General features: G+C 42.7%; 1 protein-coding gene across 3 annotated transcripts in view; it reads right to left on the minus strand.

Moving 5' to 3' along the window:
* Positions 1-17,941, minus strand: part of dhtkd1 (dehydrogenase E1 and transketolase domain containing 1) — a 70,694-nt gene that overhangs the window by 51,758 nt on the left and 995 nt on the right. For all 3 annotated transcript variants that reach the window (XM_052033503.1, XM_052033501.1, XM_052033502.1), the window contains 2 exons: positions 7,002-7,157; positions 3,819-4,030 (listed from right to left, as the gene is read on the minus strand). In XM_052033503.1, coding sequence (XP_051889463.1) covers positions 3,819-4,030; positions 7,002-7,157 — 368 coding nt within the window. The remainder of the gene's footprint in view (positions 1-3,818; positions 4,031-7,001; positions 7,158-17,941) is intronic.

The following is a 17,941-nucleotide window of genomic DNA, read 5'->3' on the forward strand; positions in this document are numbered from 1 at the left end:
AAATTGCTATTTCACTGCCAGGAAACTGTTTTAACACTTCCTTCTCAAACACCTTCTTTTCCACATAATGGCCAGCTATCAGTCTCTGAATATCTGCCTTTCTCATAGACTGCTTTACTTCTGTAAGGTTTAGCCTTGTAGCAATCTTTATCAAATCATCTTTTTTCACCACCTCCAATCCCTTTTGGGTTGGTGACTCCAAAAATGCCTTAATATCCATTGCTGCTGGTTTCCACACACACAAGCCAATTAAAAAGAATTTATCAGACCTCCCTCAAAAATCTTTGGATTGAATCCCGGACGAATCTTGTCAATCTGGGGAACGATCCCAGACGACACTCGTTAATCTTGGGAACTATCCCGGACGAGCCCCCAATTTTGTCACAAACCAACAACAAAAGAAACACACTGTGCATGATTCAGCGTTAAAAACTATTTTATTAATCACTACTTATGGTAATACGTAAAATAAAAGTAAAAATGTTAGTATGTTAGAATTCAAAAATGTTAAACCTTGAACGTTAACCCCAAAACTAAACTCTTCGTGTGTGTGTGTGTGACAAAGTCCAAAACTCCCAGTTCCGGAATGGTTCTTAAAGTTCAGTTCCGCAAGCCATAAGGTGAAACATGAGCAAGGGTTTCTTCAACAACCACCGTTGTCTGAAGATAAGATGTAGATGTAGAAAAACATAGAGAGAGTACATACGAAATCCAAATGTTCCACGATGGAACCCAAACGACACTTCAGTGTTTACTCGGTAGTGACTTCCTCACCCCGAAAAGCATCCGAACCGTGGTCGTCCACACACAAATACCTGTTTCCTTCTACAGGTCAGCAACAAAGTGAACTCCACCGGATTACTTCCAACTTCCATACATGGATTTCAGTGGCAAACACAGTTATTGTTTCTCATCCATTGATAGAGAAAACAAGCAGGCTGGTGTCTCTCTCCCTTCTCTCTCTCTCTTCTTCTTCTGACTTCTTCAACAACGTCATTACGTCCTTTATCTTCTATTGACGTAAGCATGCCCCACACACACATACACACACACTCTCTATCTTAAAGGGACTTTCGCTGAGTCCATAACACAATGAAAAACTTACTTGCAGCAGCATCACAGGCACATAGCATCAGATAAGCAGCATTCACAAGAAAAACATAAATTAAACATAAATTATACACGATCTTTAGAAGAAAGAACACAATTAGAACAAAACAAATGTCCATTGTAGTGCAAAGTGGTCATAGTGTTGCTATACTGAGCTAGTGATTAGGGTTGTGCAGGTTGGTTCGAGAACCGAATGGTTGAAGGAAAGTGACTGTTCTTGAACCTGGTTGTGTGGGACTTCAGGCTTCTGTACCTCCTGCCCGATGATAGGAGCTGTCCTTGAGTCTGGTGGTATATGGCCTCAGACTTTTGTTGCTTCTGCCCGATGGGAGAAGGAAGTTGTAAGTTATCTCAAATCACTTTTGTAGATTTAGACCCTAACCATAAATAAGCCATTGTAATCTTAAAACAGCAAGACTAGTTGCTGTCAAAGATGCAATGATTTGCTTTGGAGAAGTTTGGGTGCTTATCTGATGCTGCATTTAACACAGATTGGCTGACAGGTTCACCCTGCTCCTTTACTGCAATACTTGTTTCTAATTTGTGTGTCAATCTCCACGCAGAGGGAGTGTTCCTTATGGAGTGTGCGCACACAAGTAGAAAACAAATATTTATTCTCCAACGACCTTGGCAAATGTGTAAAATACAACGGCAAAACTTCAACTGCCCTAACGTCGTGCACATTTCCCTTCCAGTTTGTAAGTACAAAAAGAAAAGTGGTCACTCAATCAACTTACAAGGAGAGCAGAAAATAAAATAATAAAAATGAATGAAAAGAACAATCTGTACAATTTAGTTGGAAACCACAAGATGAGTTTTGGCCGGTCATCACATTGAGTCAGTCTTTAATCAACCTAATATGCTTTTGATAAATAATACAACGGTATCATTAACCCATATCATTTCTGCCCCTTTCACTGATTGCCTCTCTCATGTTACTATTTTGTTGAGCGAGGATGAAGAGGGCCTGTGATGCTGCTGCAAGCAAGTTTTTCATTGCGACTGTGCATACACGCACTTGTGCACATGATAATAAACTCGACTTTGACTGAAGCATGAAGTCCAAATTGGGATTCTTGTGATTTGATAATTATCAATAACCTTCCCAATCAGGAAAGCTCACGATGTATTCAACGAACAAATCTCTTTCAAATCCTTTCTAAATGTTCAATTACTTTGCTCAAAGGATGTAGGGGATGGAGGGAAAATATTGGGAAATTAAATTTATTTTTGTTTGCTGCGTTAATCGTATGTGTGTATTGGCTGCTGGGTGTAATTACCTCCTTGACGTCCAGTTCCATTGGCTTCAATGGATCCAAATGTACGGAGGAAAAATTTAACAGATGGCCAATGCTCTAGTGAGCATTAAGCCCTGACGACCAAAGATAATTGAAATGAAATCTCAAAATGCAAACTTGTGTATCGCTGTAAATACTCAAAAAGAGGAAAGCTTCTGCACAGGTTGTTTTCCCAAAGGCTATTTTCTATTGTGTCATTCAAATTAAAGATTGTAAATGGGAACACACAGTAATTTGAATTTGCCAGCTTTTGGAGGGATGTGTGTGCAAGTCTGTAATGTTGCAGGACAAAGTGAACTTGTCCTCAACTCATACCTTTTTATCCTAGGGTTGGGTGTCCTGCTTCACCCTTGCACAGACCCTAAAATTTCAGAGAGAATCTGACAGGAAACGTCAGGCCAGTTGAATGAGTGCTGGTGATAAGACTGAAAATTAATTACAGATGGAAACCCCCTGGTCCGACATTCTCTGGTCTGGCAACTCCTGTGGTCCAGAATGTTTTGATTCTGTAGTACAGATCCATACTAATTAATGAATTCTAACTAAGATCTGTACTAACCTGCAGCTAATTAACCTACCAGTGCAACTCTTGCAATCTCAGCCAACTCAGAGAAATTTCAGTTTGCGGACAGTTCTCAGAACCTTACGTGACCCAGAGAGTATCCATACTCAAACAGAACAGCTCTCCTTCTCAGAGGAAGGCGATCGGGGGCAACTTCTTTGGTCCAGATTTTCTGTAGTGTGGCACTGGTCAGGTCCCAGGGGTGCTGGACAAGACAGTTTCAACCTGTAATGCATCACTTAATTTTTCAGTCTATACTTTGTATAACTTCAGTTGACATTGGTGAGGATGTATTTGGAATATTGTGTTCAGTTTAGGTCACCCTGCCATAGGAAAAATGCCATTAAGCTAGAAAGAGTGCAAAAAAGATTTACAAGGAAGTTGCCAGGACTTGAGTTATAGGGAAAGGTTGGGCAGAGTTGGATTTCATTCCTTGGAGTGCAAGAGACTGAGATGTCTAAAAATATAAGGGGCATAGACAGGGTGAATGCACTTAGTCTTTTTCCCAGGGTTGGGGAATCAAGAACTAGAGGACACAGGTTTAAGGTGAGAGGGGAGAGATTTAATAGAAACCTGAGGGGCAACTTTTTCACCCGGGGGTAATCCATATATGGAATGAGCTGCCAGAGGAAGTGGTTGAGGCAGGTACATTAACAACATTTAAAAGGTACTTGGACAGATACATTAATAGAAAATGTTGAGAGGGATATGGGTCAAACTTGGACAAATGGGACTAGCTCAGTTCGGCAACTTGCTTGGCATGTTCTGTGCTGTATGATTCTAACCACAAACTTGAACTCTCAGCAGTATTAACTCATCTCGTCAGTTGGGGCACACCTCAACCTTACCTGAGACTCCAGCATCAATTTTGCTAAAAGCCTTTTCTCTTCTTGTGTTAAAGTTTCTTGCTTGATTTGTTCAAATCTTTGAGCAAACCATTCCCTCTCTGCCATGTTCTCCAGCTGGCTGATCTCAATCGATGTATGTCCACAGTAGGTTTTGTCCAGATAGGCCAACACCTCTTCCAGAGTAGCTTCATCCTTCCCAAAGTTCCACAAATCTGGAAATCAATTAATATAATATTCTAGGACTAATTTATTTACAATTTATAATTTAATATTAATATTTATCATCTTGTCTATGGAAGTAGTATCTTGTACACAATTGTGTGTATTGTGTTCCAATGTTAAAACAGCGCCAACAGTTCAGAAAGTTCTTTGTGTCTGTAAAACCTCCCGTGGTTGTTAAAAGTGATATACAAATCCAAATCCTTTAACTGTAAATATTACATATAGTATTTTATTCTGGCAGACGTCATTGCTGCTGTCAATGTGTTACCGTGAGCACAATCCCATGAAAGGCCAGTTCCAAGTAAACCCAGCACACAAGGAGTTTCTCTTTGATAAAATAATCTGGACACAAGAACCAATTCATGTTCCTCTCACCATTGTGAATTTAAAAAAAAAGGGGGAGCGATTAAATGATCATTACATCATTTTGTTTTTGTTTCCCCCCAAGAAAGGAAAAAACTGTGGCAACACTTTCTCTTGTCCACACAACCATCTGCTACCAAAGAGCTACATCGTTTTTTTTAAATGCTTCAAATCCATAGGCAGAGAACCACCCAAGTGAAAGACTTGCCTTTCCTTAGCATGTTATCCAGGAAGGGCTTTACAGCCAATGAAGTTCTTATTGAAGAGCAGTTACTGTTGTAATGTAGGAAACAAGGTGCCAAGCTCTGCACACCCACCCGCCACAGACAGTACTGTGTTAACGATCATGGCGTCTATTTTTAATAAACACTTAAGAGATAAATGTATTGGTTAGGACTTTCTGTGCTTCCTTCTTGGGTGTTGAAACTAAGTAGCCAAACCGCTTTTCTGGCTGAGTGAGGGAAAGACAGAGGCCATCTGATTTAAACTCCAAATAAATTAGGCAAGCCCTTGAAGACAAGGGTCAAGGGACAGAGGGACTGTGGATATAGTGGTTTCATCCGCAGTTTCCACAGATTATTTGCAGTTATGGAGACAGAGAAACCACCGAGTGTCCCAGTACTGAACTGGAGCACAACTTGGCAACTGGGGGGTGAACAAGTGCAACAAGATTTGGTGTCACAGCAAATCATAACACTGCTCAAGCACATTCCACTGCTTCAGTGTTGGTCTTGCGGATTCTCACGGGCAGGAACTTACTCCCTCATTAGTCCAAGGATTTGGATCTCGCGTCCAAAAAGTATGAGAACAGAATCTTCATCGCTCATTTCTCTCAATTCCTCTCTGCTAAATGCTTACCTGCTTTTTCTTCAGTTTTCCTGAAACTGATAAACTGGTTTATTATTGTCACATGTACCGAGGTACAGAGAAAAACTTTGTTTTACATGCAAAACAGTACATCGAGGTAGTACAAGGGAAAAGCAATAACAGAATGCAGAGTACAGTGTTACAATTGTAGAGAAAGTGCAGTGCAAAAGATCCGTTCAAGAGTTTTATGACAGCAGGATAGAAGATCTTGAGCTTTGTGGTATGTGCTTTCAGGCTTTTGATTCTTCTGCCTGATGGGGGGGGGGGGGGGAGCACAAAGAATGTCCAGAGTGGGAGGGATCCTTGATTGTGCTGGCTGCTTTAAGTGTAGACGGAGTCCATGGAGGGGAGGCTGGTTTCCGTGATGTGCTGGGCTGTGTCTACAACTAGCCAGCAATCAGTTCTCTGTATATAAAGTACCTAAATCTATATGAGCATCCTTGTAAGTATACAGTGCTACAGAAGGCACACTTAGAAGTCTGAATGAGAGAAAAGTGAATTAAGTGGGCAAGTTTAATAGTGACAGACAGCCATGATGAAACCAATGTGACAAAAACAATCTTATTGTTCTAAATTAATTTTTTTAAGACATCCTATTAATATTGCTCAAACTACTGCATAGTGATTGAACACAGGCAGATCGATTAGTTTAAATTGGCTGAGAAACACGATGATGCTGGAGAAACTCAGCAGGTCAGGCAGGACTGAAGAAGGGTCTTGACCCGAAACGTTGACCGCCTGCTTTTCTCCACGGATGCTGCCTGGCCTGCTGAGTTCCTCCAGCATCATCGTGTTTCTCATCTGGATTCCAGCATCTGCAGTCCTTTTGTTTCTCTAGTTTAAATTGGCATTTGGTCTGCACAGACATCGTGGGCCGAAGCTCTGATCCTGTGCTGTACTGTTCTAGGTTCTATGTATCAAATTCCCTTGTGCTGATAATAACAATGACCGTACTAGACAAATTATTCCATTTGTGTACTGTGCTTTGAATAAAAAAGATTTCTCCAGCTCCAACTGCCATTAAATTTATCTTTCAATGACTAAACAGTTTAGTCCTCTAGCCAGGACTCACTTTTTTTTTTAAAATACACACACACACAGTTAATACTTCAAGAGAGCTAATAATCAACTTTCTGAACTGTACCAACCCCGATTACACTATTTTTTCTGCAAAGTCCATCCACTTTATAGGGTCACTTCTTGCATTTTTTTTAACCTTGCATTTTCAAAATTAAAATTATATATACACACACAAAAAGAAAAATGCAGTGCAAAAAACTTTTTACATTCTTGGTGTCATTTGGTCAATATATTCAGGAGTGTTAACACTTTTTTTAAACAATAGCACCATTGCCACTCATACGGTCCCCTGGAACGATGCACCCTTTCGGTGTGGTCAGCAACTTACTGCTCATACCAAACAGCAGAGAAGGCAATCCAGGGTCAACTACATTGGTGGGTTTGGAGTCATTTCCAGGCCAAATTGGGCAAACAAAGCAGCTTTCCCTCCCTGACGGAATATTAGCCAATTGGTTTTTACCTTCACCATCTTAGATGAGCTTTTTAATTCCAGATTTAATTAAATCCTCAACCATCAGGAGAGACTCAAGTTCGTGTCCCGATGCAATCCAGTTACCCAACCACTGTGTCACCATACCCTGTCCACGTTACTTGCTTCGCTCCTAAAATGTAGCAGCAAACCTCTAGTGTTTGAATGACGTAAATAATTACCTTTAGTGTACATCAGGTCATTACCCTGCAGTGATTCGGTTAGGACCTGAATTTCAGGAATAACTTCTTGCTCATTTTGATCCAGAGGGTTGATTTTAGCAGCTTTGTGGCCATGTTCACGATAAGCTGTCACTAGCCGGATCAGACCATGGTCCACTGGAAAATAAAGAAAAATCTTATTAAATGTTTGGAGCTTGAACTAGTGAGAATGCCAGACTAGAGGCCAGAACATATTCAGAAAGTAATGGTTCGGGTGCACTTGGAGTATTGCGTGCAGTTCTGGTTGCTCCATTACAGGAAGGATGTGGAGGCTTTGGAGAGGGTGCAGAAGAGGTTCACCAGGATGTTGCTTGGATTAGAGAGTATGAGCTAGGAGGAGAGGTTGGACAAACTAGAGTTGTTTCCTGTGGAGTGTCGGAGACCTGACAGAAGTTTATAAAATTGAGAGAGCCCTAAGTAGAGTAGACAGCTGGTATCTTTTTTCCCCCCAGGTAGAAATGTCGAATACTAGAAGGCATAGCTTTAAGGTGAGAGGGAGCAAGTTTAAAGGGGATGTGCAGGTCAAGGGGTCGAGTTTTTTTATTAGAGGGTGGTAGATGCCTGGAACGGGCTACCAGAAGTAGTGGTGGAAATAGATACGATAGTGGTGTTCAAGAGACTTCTAGATAGGACATGAATATGCTGGGAATGGAGGGATATGGATCATGCGCAGGTAGAAGGGATTAATTTAATTTGGCATCATGGTCAGCACAGACATTGTGGGCCGAAGGGCTTGTTCCTGTACTGTACTGGTCTAGGTTCTATGTACTACTTTGTATCTAATGAATGCAACAATTTTAATAAAAAACTAACAGAAATGAAAATTAATACATTTTTTAAACACAAGTTTCTTTATTAGTCACATGTACATCGAAACACACAGTGAGATGCATCTTTTGTGTAGAGTGTTCTGGGGGCAGCCCACAAGTGTCGCCACGCTTCCGGTGCCAACATAGCATGCCCACAACTTCCTAACCCGTACGTCTTTGGAATGTGGGAGGAAACCGGAGCACCCGGAGGAAACCCACACAGTCACGGGGAGATATTGATCAAAGTTTGTCATTAAACATCAGCGAGAACCCTTTAAAAATAATTGTTTCATTCCTTGCTTCCTGTTGTGGAAAATTAGGAGAGGTTGGACAGAGTCAACAGGACAGATCAGTTCCCTGCAGCAGAGGAGGAGAGTGATTTAGGGAAATATAGGGAGCTGGGTGAAAATTCCTCAAGCAAGGAGTTGTTTGTCTGAAACTCACTGCATGACAATGTAGGGGAGGCAGAATCTGAATGAGGCAGGAATAGACTCTTGTTCTAAATAGATAGGATTAGCCCAAGTCATTCATTTTGATAGGCATGGAGTGATACCCTTCTTTGCCTTAATTCTATAAATCCAGAGTAAATGGAGTTGACTCAGCTTTTAAGTTTCCCTCTTTACATATCTCATCATTTTTGATCATGAACAAAAGGGGGTCCCACTTCCCTCCAACACTTTAAGAAACTGTCCTCAGTTTCAGCAAGACCATGGAATTGATTGTGGACTTCAGGAAGGGGAAGTCAGGGGAACACACACCAGTCCTCATTGAGGGGTCAGCGGTGGAAAGGGTGAGCGGCTTCAAGTTCCTGGGTGTCAACATCTCGGAGGATTTATCCTGGGCTCAACACATTGATGCAATCACGAAGAGGGCACGCCAGCGGCTCTACTTCGTTTGGACTTTGAGGAGATTCGGTCCGTCACCAAAGACTCTTGCAAATTTCTACAGATGTACGGGGGAGAGCATTCTGACTGGTTGCATCGCTGCCTGGTATGGAGGCCCCAATGCATAGGATCGCAAGAGGCTGCAGAGGGTTGTAGACTCAGCCAGCTCCATCACAGGTATAACCCTCCCCACCATCGAGGACATCTTCAAGAGGTGGTGCCTCAAGGTGGCATTCATCACCAAGGACCCTCACCATCCAGGACATGTCCTTTTCTCATTACTACCGTTGGGGAGGAGGTAAAGGATCCTGAAGACCCACACTCAAAGATTCAGGAACAGCTTTTTCCCCTCCGCCATCAGATTTCTGAATGGTCCATGAATCCATAAACACTACCTCATTGACACAAAAGATTCTGCAGATGCTGAAATCTGGAGCAACACACATAAAATGCTGGAGGAACTCAGGTCAGGCAGCATCTATCGAGGGAAATAAACAGTCGACGTTTCAGATCGAGACCCTTCATCAAGACTGCAACGTTTCAGGTCGCAACCCAAAACATCGACTATTTATTTCCCTCCAAAGATACTACATGACCTGCTGAGATCCTCCAGCATTTAGTGTGTAACACTACCTCGTTATTCCTATTTCTTGCACTATTTATTTTGTAATTTATAGTAATTTTATATCTTTGCACTGTACTGCTGCCACAAAACAACAAATTTCATGTCATAAGTCAGTGATAATAAATCTGATTCGGATTTAGTCCCTTTCCATTATCCCAAAGCATTTGTCAATCCATTCAGTTACGTGGCCCAAATGTTAACCATTGTTTCCTTTGCTCTACAAGGTTTTATAACAAAGAAATACAACATCACTCCTACCCCAGCTATAAACTCACTCATTCAGAGTTCAATCTTTGGATATCAAGTAAGAACAACGTACATCAGTAAAAGATTTAATAGTTGACAACTTAATGAACAACTATCCATTTTAACACTGATGCAGTAAGACAAAAAAGTTTCAGTTACACTAACAAATATTTAACCAGATTCTTGCTGATTTTATTGTTAAAAATTCCCTTCCTGCTTTTCTACCAGTATTTAACCCTCAATCAACATCACAAACTGATTATCTGCAGTTAATCAGTGCTGTTTGTGTCATCTAACGGGTCAATAATTGGCTGCTGTGTTTTCTTTGTTACCACAATAGCTGCTCTTAAAGGACTTCCTTCATTATAGAGCTGTTTTAGATGTACTGTAGATACAGTAAACCTCTGATAATCAGCTGTCCTGTTGTTCAAAACTCCCAATGGTTCGACATTTGGCTCCCCTGGTTCTATTTCTCACATTCACTTTAAAATCACTGGGGCCTCATTTCCCACACTCCCTTTAAACTCAACTAGTTCACTGGAAAAATTCTTATAGTAAAAGTGAATTCAAAGTGTGCTGGTGTATCAACTGGAGGAATGTCCAATAGTATGGAAAATCTGCCAAAACCCGGCTCCAAATCAAGTCGAGTTTATTGTCAGATGCACAAATACATGTGTGCACAGGTGCAATGAAAAACTTGCTTGCAGCAGCATCACATGCACATGGCATTAGAGACACAACATTCAGAAGAAAACCATAAATTATACATGAATTGCACAAGAAAGAACACAATTAGAACAAAAACAAAACAAAGTCCATTTTAGAGCAAAGTGGTCAAAATGATCACAGTGTTACTCTGCTGAGGTAGTGATCAGGGTTGTGCAGGTTGGTTCGAGAACCGAATGGTTGAAGGGAAGTAGCTGTTCCTGAACCTGGTGGTGTGGGACTTCAGGCTTCTGTACCTCCTGCCTGATGGTAGCTGCGAGAAGATGGCATGGCCCAGACGGTGGGGATCTTTGATGATGGGCATTGCCTTTATGAGGCAGTGCCTCCTGTAGATACTACCAATGGTGGGGAGGGATGTGCCCGTGTTGTATTGGGCAGAGTCCACTACTCTCTGCAGCTTCTTATGTTCCTGCACATTCAAATTGCCGTACCAGACCGTGATGCAACCAGGGAGGATAGTTTCAACTGTGGAAAGTTTGTTAGAGTGTTCAGTGACAAGCCGAACCTCCTTAACCTTCTACGAAAGTAAAGACACTGGCACGCCTTCCTTGTGATCCCATCTATGTGCTGAGCCCAGGCCAGGTCATCTAATATATTAACACCCAGGAATTTAAAGCTGCTGACCCTCTCCACCACCGATCCCCCAAAGTAGACCAGCGCATGTTCACCCTCCTTCCCCTTCCTGAAGTCAACAATCAGCTCTTGAGTTTTACTGACACTAAGAGAGAGGTTGTTGCTGCGACACCTACAGGTGCCCTACCTTGCTCCTGTATGCTTACTCATCACCACCTGTGATTCATCCAACAACCGTGGTGTTTTCAGTCGATTTGTATATAGCATTGGAGCTTTGCTTAATCACACAGTCACATGTGTATGGGAAGTAAAGGTCAAACAGCAATGCAACACGGGTGGGAAGAGTGTGTAATGCCTTCTTTTGGCACGGCATCAAAGGGAGGACCCTCCTGCCTCCTCAAGTGCACCCTGTGCATGATGCAAAAAAAAATAAGGAAGTTGCAATCTGTTTCAGAGCCGGAATTTCTGTTTGATTATTGGATTGCTGTTTGTGGGATTTTGCTTCCCAGGCAGTGACTACCACATTCCTGCATATTTTACAAGGTGATAAGATTAAGCAACACCGAGCAGTCATAAAAGATAAAACTGTACAGCTGTCTATTATGTCAAAAGTGAAATTAAACAGGACCATTTGTGTAAACACCCTTCCTCTTTTGCAATCTCTGTGTAAAATTCTCAGTTTCTATATTAACTCATACAAATTTTCTGCAATTTATTTCACAACAGTTACTGGAGACACACGAGACTGCAGATGCTGGAATATGAAGCAATAGACAATCTGCAGGAGGAATGCAGTGACTCAGGCAGTATCTGTGGGGGGGAGATGGACACATTCCATTGATACTGCCTGACCCACTGAGTTCCTCCAGCGTTTTGTATGCTACTCACAACTTTTAGTGTTTATATTCAGGAACAGATTTTATATTTTATGTATAGACTTTCTGCAACCGTCCACATGCATGCTATCATTTTGAAGTCATTATTTTTCTAAAGCTGGGAAAGATATGGTGGTGATGGTTCATTGTTGTATACCTTGTCATTTCAGACCCTTGGTGATGAACTTTAAGCTACAATAGTTGGCAGCTAGTATGCAGGGGGAAGGAACAGATCAGAGGGCAGGCATGGTAGTGTAGTGGTTAGCGTAACGCTATTACAGCTCCAACAACCCGGGTTCAATTCCGGCTGCTGTCTGTAAAGAGTTTGTACGTTCTCCCTGTGTCTGCGTGGGTTTCCTCTGGGTGCTCCGGTTTCCTCCCATATTCCAAAGACGTAGGGGTTAGGAAGTTGTGGGCATGCTATGTTGGCGCCGGAAGCGTGGCAACACTTATGGGCTGCCCCCAGAACACTCTACGCAAAAGATGCATTTCACTGTGTGTTTTGATGTACATGTGAATAATAAAGATATGAAGGTATCTTAATCATAGGGGCTCTCCTGAGCCAGGCCATCAACAGAGCCAAGCAGCAAGGCTTTGGGATTTGCTGAGCCCAAGTGCCCATCACACTCAGTTCTCCCTGGAGGTGGAACACGTGGTGTCCACTCGCAAACTTAAGGCCTGCCACAACAGATGGATGCATGGAACAATACTTTAAGACTTAAAAAATTAAAATCACTTAAAATAAAAGACCAACACTTACACCGTCACAACTATGACCAATCTTGTTTCTCTCCCACAAGATGACTTAAACTTCTGCAGCACCTTTTATGACCTTTAGATATCCCAAGATAATTGGAAGTACCAAGATACAGTGAAAAGCTTTTGTTGGCGTGCCATCCAGACAGATCAATCCATACATTAGTACATAGAGGTAGAACTTAAGGGAACAAAATGCAGAATGTTGCAGTTACAGGGAAAGTGCAGTGCAGGTAGACAATAAGGTGCAAGGGCCACAAATAGGTAGATTGAGAGATCAAGAGTTCATCTTTATCATACAAGAGGTCCATTCATGGCGCTTATAACAGCAGGATGGAAGCTGTCCTTGAGCCTGCATTACATCTGTGGATTATCTTTGCAGTATACAGTGTTACACAAATGGCATATTCATAGAACACTACAGCACAGTACAGGCCCTTTGGCCCACAATGTTGTGCCGACATTTCATCCTACTCTGAGATCTATCTAACCCTTCCCTCCCTCAGAGCCCTCTATTTTTCCATCATTCATGTGTCTATTTAAGAGTTTCTTAAATGTCCCTAATGTATTTGCCCTCACAACCTCTGCCGGCAGTGCGTTCCATGCACCCACCACTCTCTGTGTAAAAAAACTTACCCCTGACATCCCCCTTATACCTTCATCCAATCACCTTAAAATTATGTCCCCTCGTGTTAGCCATTGTCGCCCTGGGAAAAAGTCTCTGAGTGTCCACTCGATCTGTGCCTCTTATCATCTTGTACACCTCTACCATCACCTCTCATCCTCCTCCTCCTCTCCAAACAGAAAAGCCCTAGCTCGCTCAACCTATCCTCGTAAGACATGCTCTCCAATCCAGGAAACATCCTGGTAAATCTCCTCTGCACCCTCTCTAAAGCTTCCACATCCTTCCTATAATGAGGCGACCAGAACTGAACACAATGCTCCAAGTGTGGTCTGACCAGAGTTCTATAGAGCTGCAACATTACCTCGCGGCTCTTGAACTCAGTACCCCGACTAATGAAGGCCAACACTCCACACGCCTTCTTCACAACCCTATCGACTTGTGAGGCAACCTGAAGGGATCTATGGACGTGGACCCCAAGATCCCTCTGTTTCTCCACACCGCTAAGAGTCCTGCCATTAACCTTGTACTCTGCCTTCAAATTCGATCTCCCAAAGTGTATCACTTCCCACTTATCTGGGTTGAACTCCATCTGCCACTTCTCAGCCCAGCTCTGCATCCTATATATTCAGCTGCATATTCAGCTGAGGCATCAAAAAGAACATGGCCAACAGGAGTAAGCCCCAGGGCCCCTCTAGTCCGCTCCACCATTAAATATGATCATGACTGATCCAATCTTCGTCTCACCTCCGCTTTCCTGCCAATTCCCCATTACCAACAACTCCCAAGAATCAGTCAATCTCAGCCAAGAAGATAATCAATAACTCAGCCTTTCTGGAGTTGAAAATTCCCGAGGGAAGAAATTCCTCCATATTGTAAATAACCTTACTCCAAGACTATAACTCCGAGGTTCTTGATTTGTGTCAAGATTCACTTGCTCTGGTGAGAGGTCTTTGCATTGTTTCTCCCTCTGCAGATGCTGCTTGACCTGCTTGTTATATCCAGCAAATTTTTTATTTCGGGTTTCCAGCAACTGAAGTGTTTTGTATTCCAAATGTTATCTCCTCATTCACCTTTCTCATACCCTCTCCCAGCCAGCACCACTACTTACGTGGCATGCAGTTCCCCTTGGCCACCTCTCTTCACACTTCCTCATTCTCCGTAAATTAAAATGTCTTTGTTTTCTAACTTTTCTGATCAAGGGTCAGCACAGTGGTGCAGTTAATGGAGCAACTGCCTCACAGCTCCAGAGACCCAGTTTCAATGCTGACCTCTGGTGCCGTCTATGTGGAGTTTGCATGTTCTCCCTGTGACCACCTGGGTTTCTCATTGCTTTGTCTTCCTCCAACATCCCAAAATTTTGTGGGTTGATGGGTTAACTAGCCACTGTAAAATCATCGAGCGTTTTGGCAAATGGTAGAATCCTGGGAGGAGTTGGTGAAAATGTGGGGAGAATAAAATGGGGCTTGTGGAAGATTAGTGCAAGTGGGAAGTCGATGGTGGGTCAAAGAGTCTGTTTCTACGCTGATCTCTCTACATAGGACATAGAACAGTACAGCACAATACAGGCCCTTTGGCCCACAATGTTGTACTGACCTTTAAACCTCACCCAAGACCATCTCACCCCTTCCTCCCACATATCCCTCTATTTTAAATTCCTCCAGATACTTATCTAGTAATCTCTTGAATTTGACCAATGTACCTGCCTCCACCACTGCCCCTGGCAGCACATTCCATGCCCCAACCACTCTCTGGGTAAAAAACCTTCCTCTGATATCTCCCTTGAACTTCCCACCCATTACTTTAAAGCCATGCCCTCTTGAGCATTGGTGCCCTGGGAAAGAGGCATGACTACGTATCCATGACTCACCCAAAATGTTGACTCGGTTTCTCTCTTTCTACAGCGGCTGTCTGACTTGATCTTATGTTTTTAATACATAAGAGAGCAGTAGGGAGTCATTACTAAAGTACATAGGATCCTGAGATTCATAACTACAGGCCAGGGATACAAAAGCAATCGGGTTACATTAAAACAGTATTTAAAAAATACCAGTTAGGTCACAGAGCGTTGCATCCAATTCTGGTCACCACTCTAAGGATGTGAAGTTTCTGAAGAGAATGCTGAATCAGTTCCAGGGATAAGAAATTTTTAGTTACAAGGCTAGACTTGAGAAGATGGGTGAAACACGATGATGCTGGAGGAACTCAGCAGGCCAGGCAGCATCCATGGAGAAAAGCAGGCAGTTAATGTTTCGGGTCAGGACCCTTCTTCAGGGCTGCGATGCTGCCTGGCTTGCTGAGTTCCTCCAGCATCATCGTGTTTCATTTCAGTTCCAGCATCTGCAGTCCTTTGTTCCTCTTGAGAAGATAGGGTTGTTCTCTTTGGAGAGGGGGAGAATTAATAGAGATGCACAAGATCATGCTGGATTAAATAAGAGAAATATTATTAGTGTACTGTTGAAAGCATCCTGACTGGTTGCATCAAGGTCTGGTACGGCAATTCAAATGTGCAGGAACATCAGAAGCTGCATAGAGCAGTGGACTGTGCCCAATATATTGTGGGCACATCCCTCCCCACCATCGGTAGGATCTACAGGAGATGCTGCCTCAAGAAGGCAGCATTTATCAAAGATCCCCACCATCCGGGCCATGCCATCTTCTCACAGCTACCATCAGACAGGAGGTACAGAAGCCTGAAGTCCCACAGCACCAGGTTCAGGAACAGATAATTCCCTTCAACTATTTGGCAGAACTCTAAACACGACCTCAGTATAGCAACACCATGACCACTTTAATCACTTAGCACTAAAATAGACATTTTTTTGTTCCAGCTGTGTTCTTGTAATTGTATTCTCTTTTGTAAAAGTTGTGCATAATTTATGTTTAATTTACAATTTGCTTGTGAATGCTGCTTACCTGATGCTATGTGCCTGTGATGCTGCTGCAAGTAAGTTTTTCATTGCACCTGTGCATACTTGTACTTGTGCATATGACAATAAACTTGACTTTGACTTGAGTAGATGATTGTCTCTCTAATTTGATTAGGCCTTCTGAGGAGGTAACTAAGAAAATTGATGAAGGCAGGGCAATAGGCGTCATCTATATAGTCTTTAGTGAGACATTTGACAATGTTCCACATGGTAGGTTGGTCCAGAAGGTTATGGGATCCAAGGAAAACTGGCTAACTGGATCCAAAATGGACTTGGTGACAGGAGGCAGATGGCGGTGGTTGAGGGATACTTTTCTGATTGGAAGTCTTTAACCAGTGGTGTACTGCAGAAATCAGCGCTGGGACCCTTGTTGTTATTTAGTATATATCTACATGTGTGAATGTGGGGAGAATGATTAGCAAGTTTGTAGACAACAGGAAGGTTGATCAAAAGATACATCCCAGATGGAAAGCTAGGGAGAGTGTTGGCTGTTGGAATTTAATCCTCACAAGTGCAAGGTGATGCATTTTGGAAAATCAAATATGGGTAGGACATACACAATACATGAGAGGGCATGTTGGAATGCTGATGAACAGAGGGACTTTGGGGTTCAAATCCATACTTCCCTGAAAGTGGCAAGACAGGAAGATAGGGTGGAGATGAAGGCGTATGCCACAAATACCGACACAGTTCAGGGCATAGAATATAAAAGCTGGGACGTTATATTGCAACTTTACATGACACTGGTTAGGCCGCACTTGGAGTACTGTGTGTGGTTCTGGTCACCACACCATAGGAAGGATATGGTTGCACTGGAGAGAGTGCAGAGGAGCTTCGCCAGGATGTTGCTTGGATTGGAGGACTTTGGTTATGGGGAGAGATTGGAATAGGCTGGGCTTCTTTTCCCTGGAGCGAAGGCTTCAGTGGAACTTATTAGAGACATTTAAAATTACGAGGGGCATGTGATATCTGGAACTCGCTGCCAGAGGTGGTGGTGGAACCAGATACAATCAGTACGTTTAAGCAACATCCAGACACCCACTAAAATAGGCAAGGCATAGAAGGATACAGACTCTTGTTACGATGAGATGGACTCTGACCTCACGATCTACCTTGTTGTGACCTTGCAACTTATTGCACTGCATTTTCTCTGTAGCTGTGACACTTTACTCTGTACTGTTATTGTTTTTACCTGTACTACATCAATATACTCAGTACTAACTCAATGTAACTGCACTGTGTAATGAACTGACATGTACCATCCGTTTGCAAGACAAGTTTTTTCCTAGTACCTCCGTACAAGTGACAATAATAAACCAATACCAATGTGGGCATTTGGGATTAATGTAGATAGGTTCACATGGTCACGACGGGTGGAAGGGCCTGATTCTGTGCTGTACAACTCCATCATTCAAATTTCATGGGGCACAAGATTTAAATATTTGGAAAAATTTGGGTGTGACTAAAAATTGCTTTTAAAACTGTGATGATCTGGAGAAAACTGTCTGCTGGAGTGGTGAGAACAATCCCTCAAACAAGGAACAATCTGCTGGAGGAACTCAGAGGGTCGAGCAACATCTATGGGAGGGGGCGAGGGAGGGGGTATTTGTCAACGTTTCTAGTCAAAACCTTGCATCGGGGCTCTCGGAAAAGGCACGAGTGTTGTTCGGGGCTCTGGGTGAAGTGCGGACTGAGCGGGAATAACTTTGGAAGCCGGACAAAGGATGGGCTGAGTTTCCTCCTTGTTTTGTCACTGATTTTCTGACTATGGAGAGAAACTGATCCACTGAGCGATTGCCCTCGGGAGCTTCCACAGTATAACCTGATGCATTCATGCTCTGGCATGCGTTTTCAC

Source organism: Pristis pectinata, chromosome 19, assembly GCF_009764475.1.
Source record: "Pristis pectinata isolate sPriPec2 chromosome 19, sPriPec2.1.pri, whole genome shotgun sequence".
NCBI lineage: Eukaryota > Metazoa > Chordata > Chondrichthyes > Rhinopristiformes > Pristidae > Pristis > Pristis pectinata.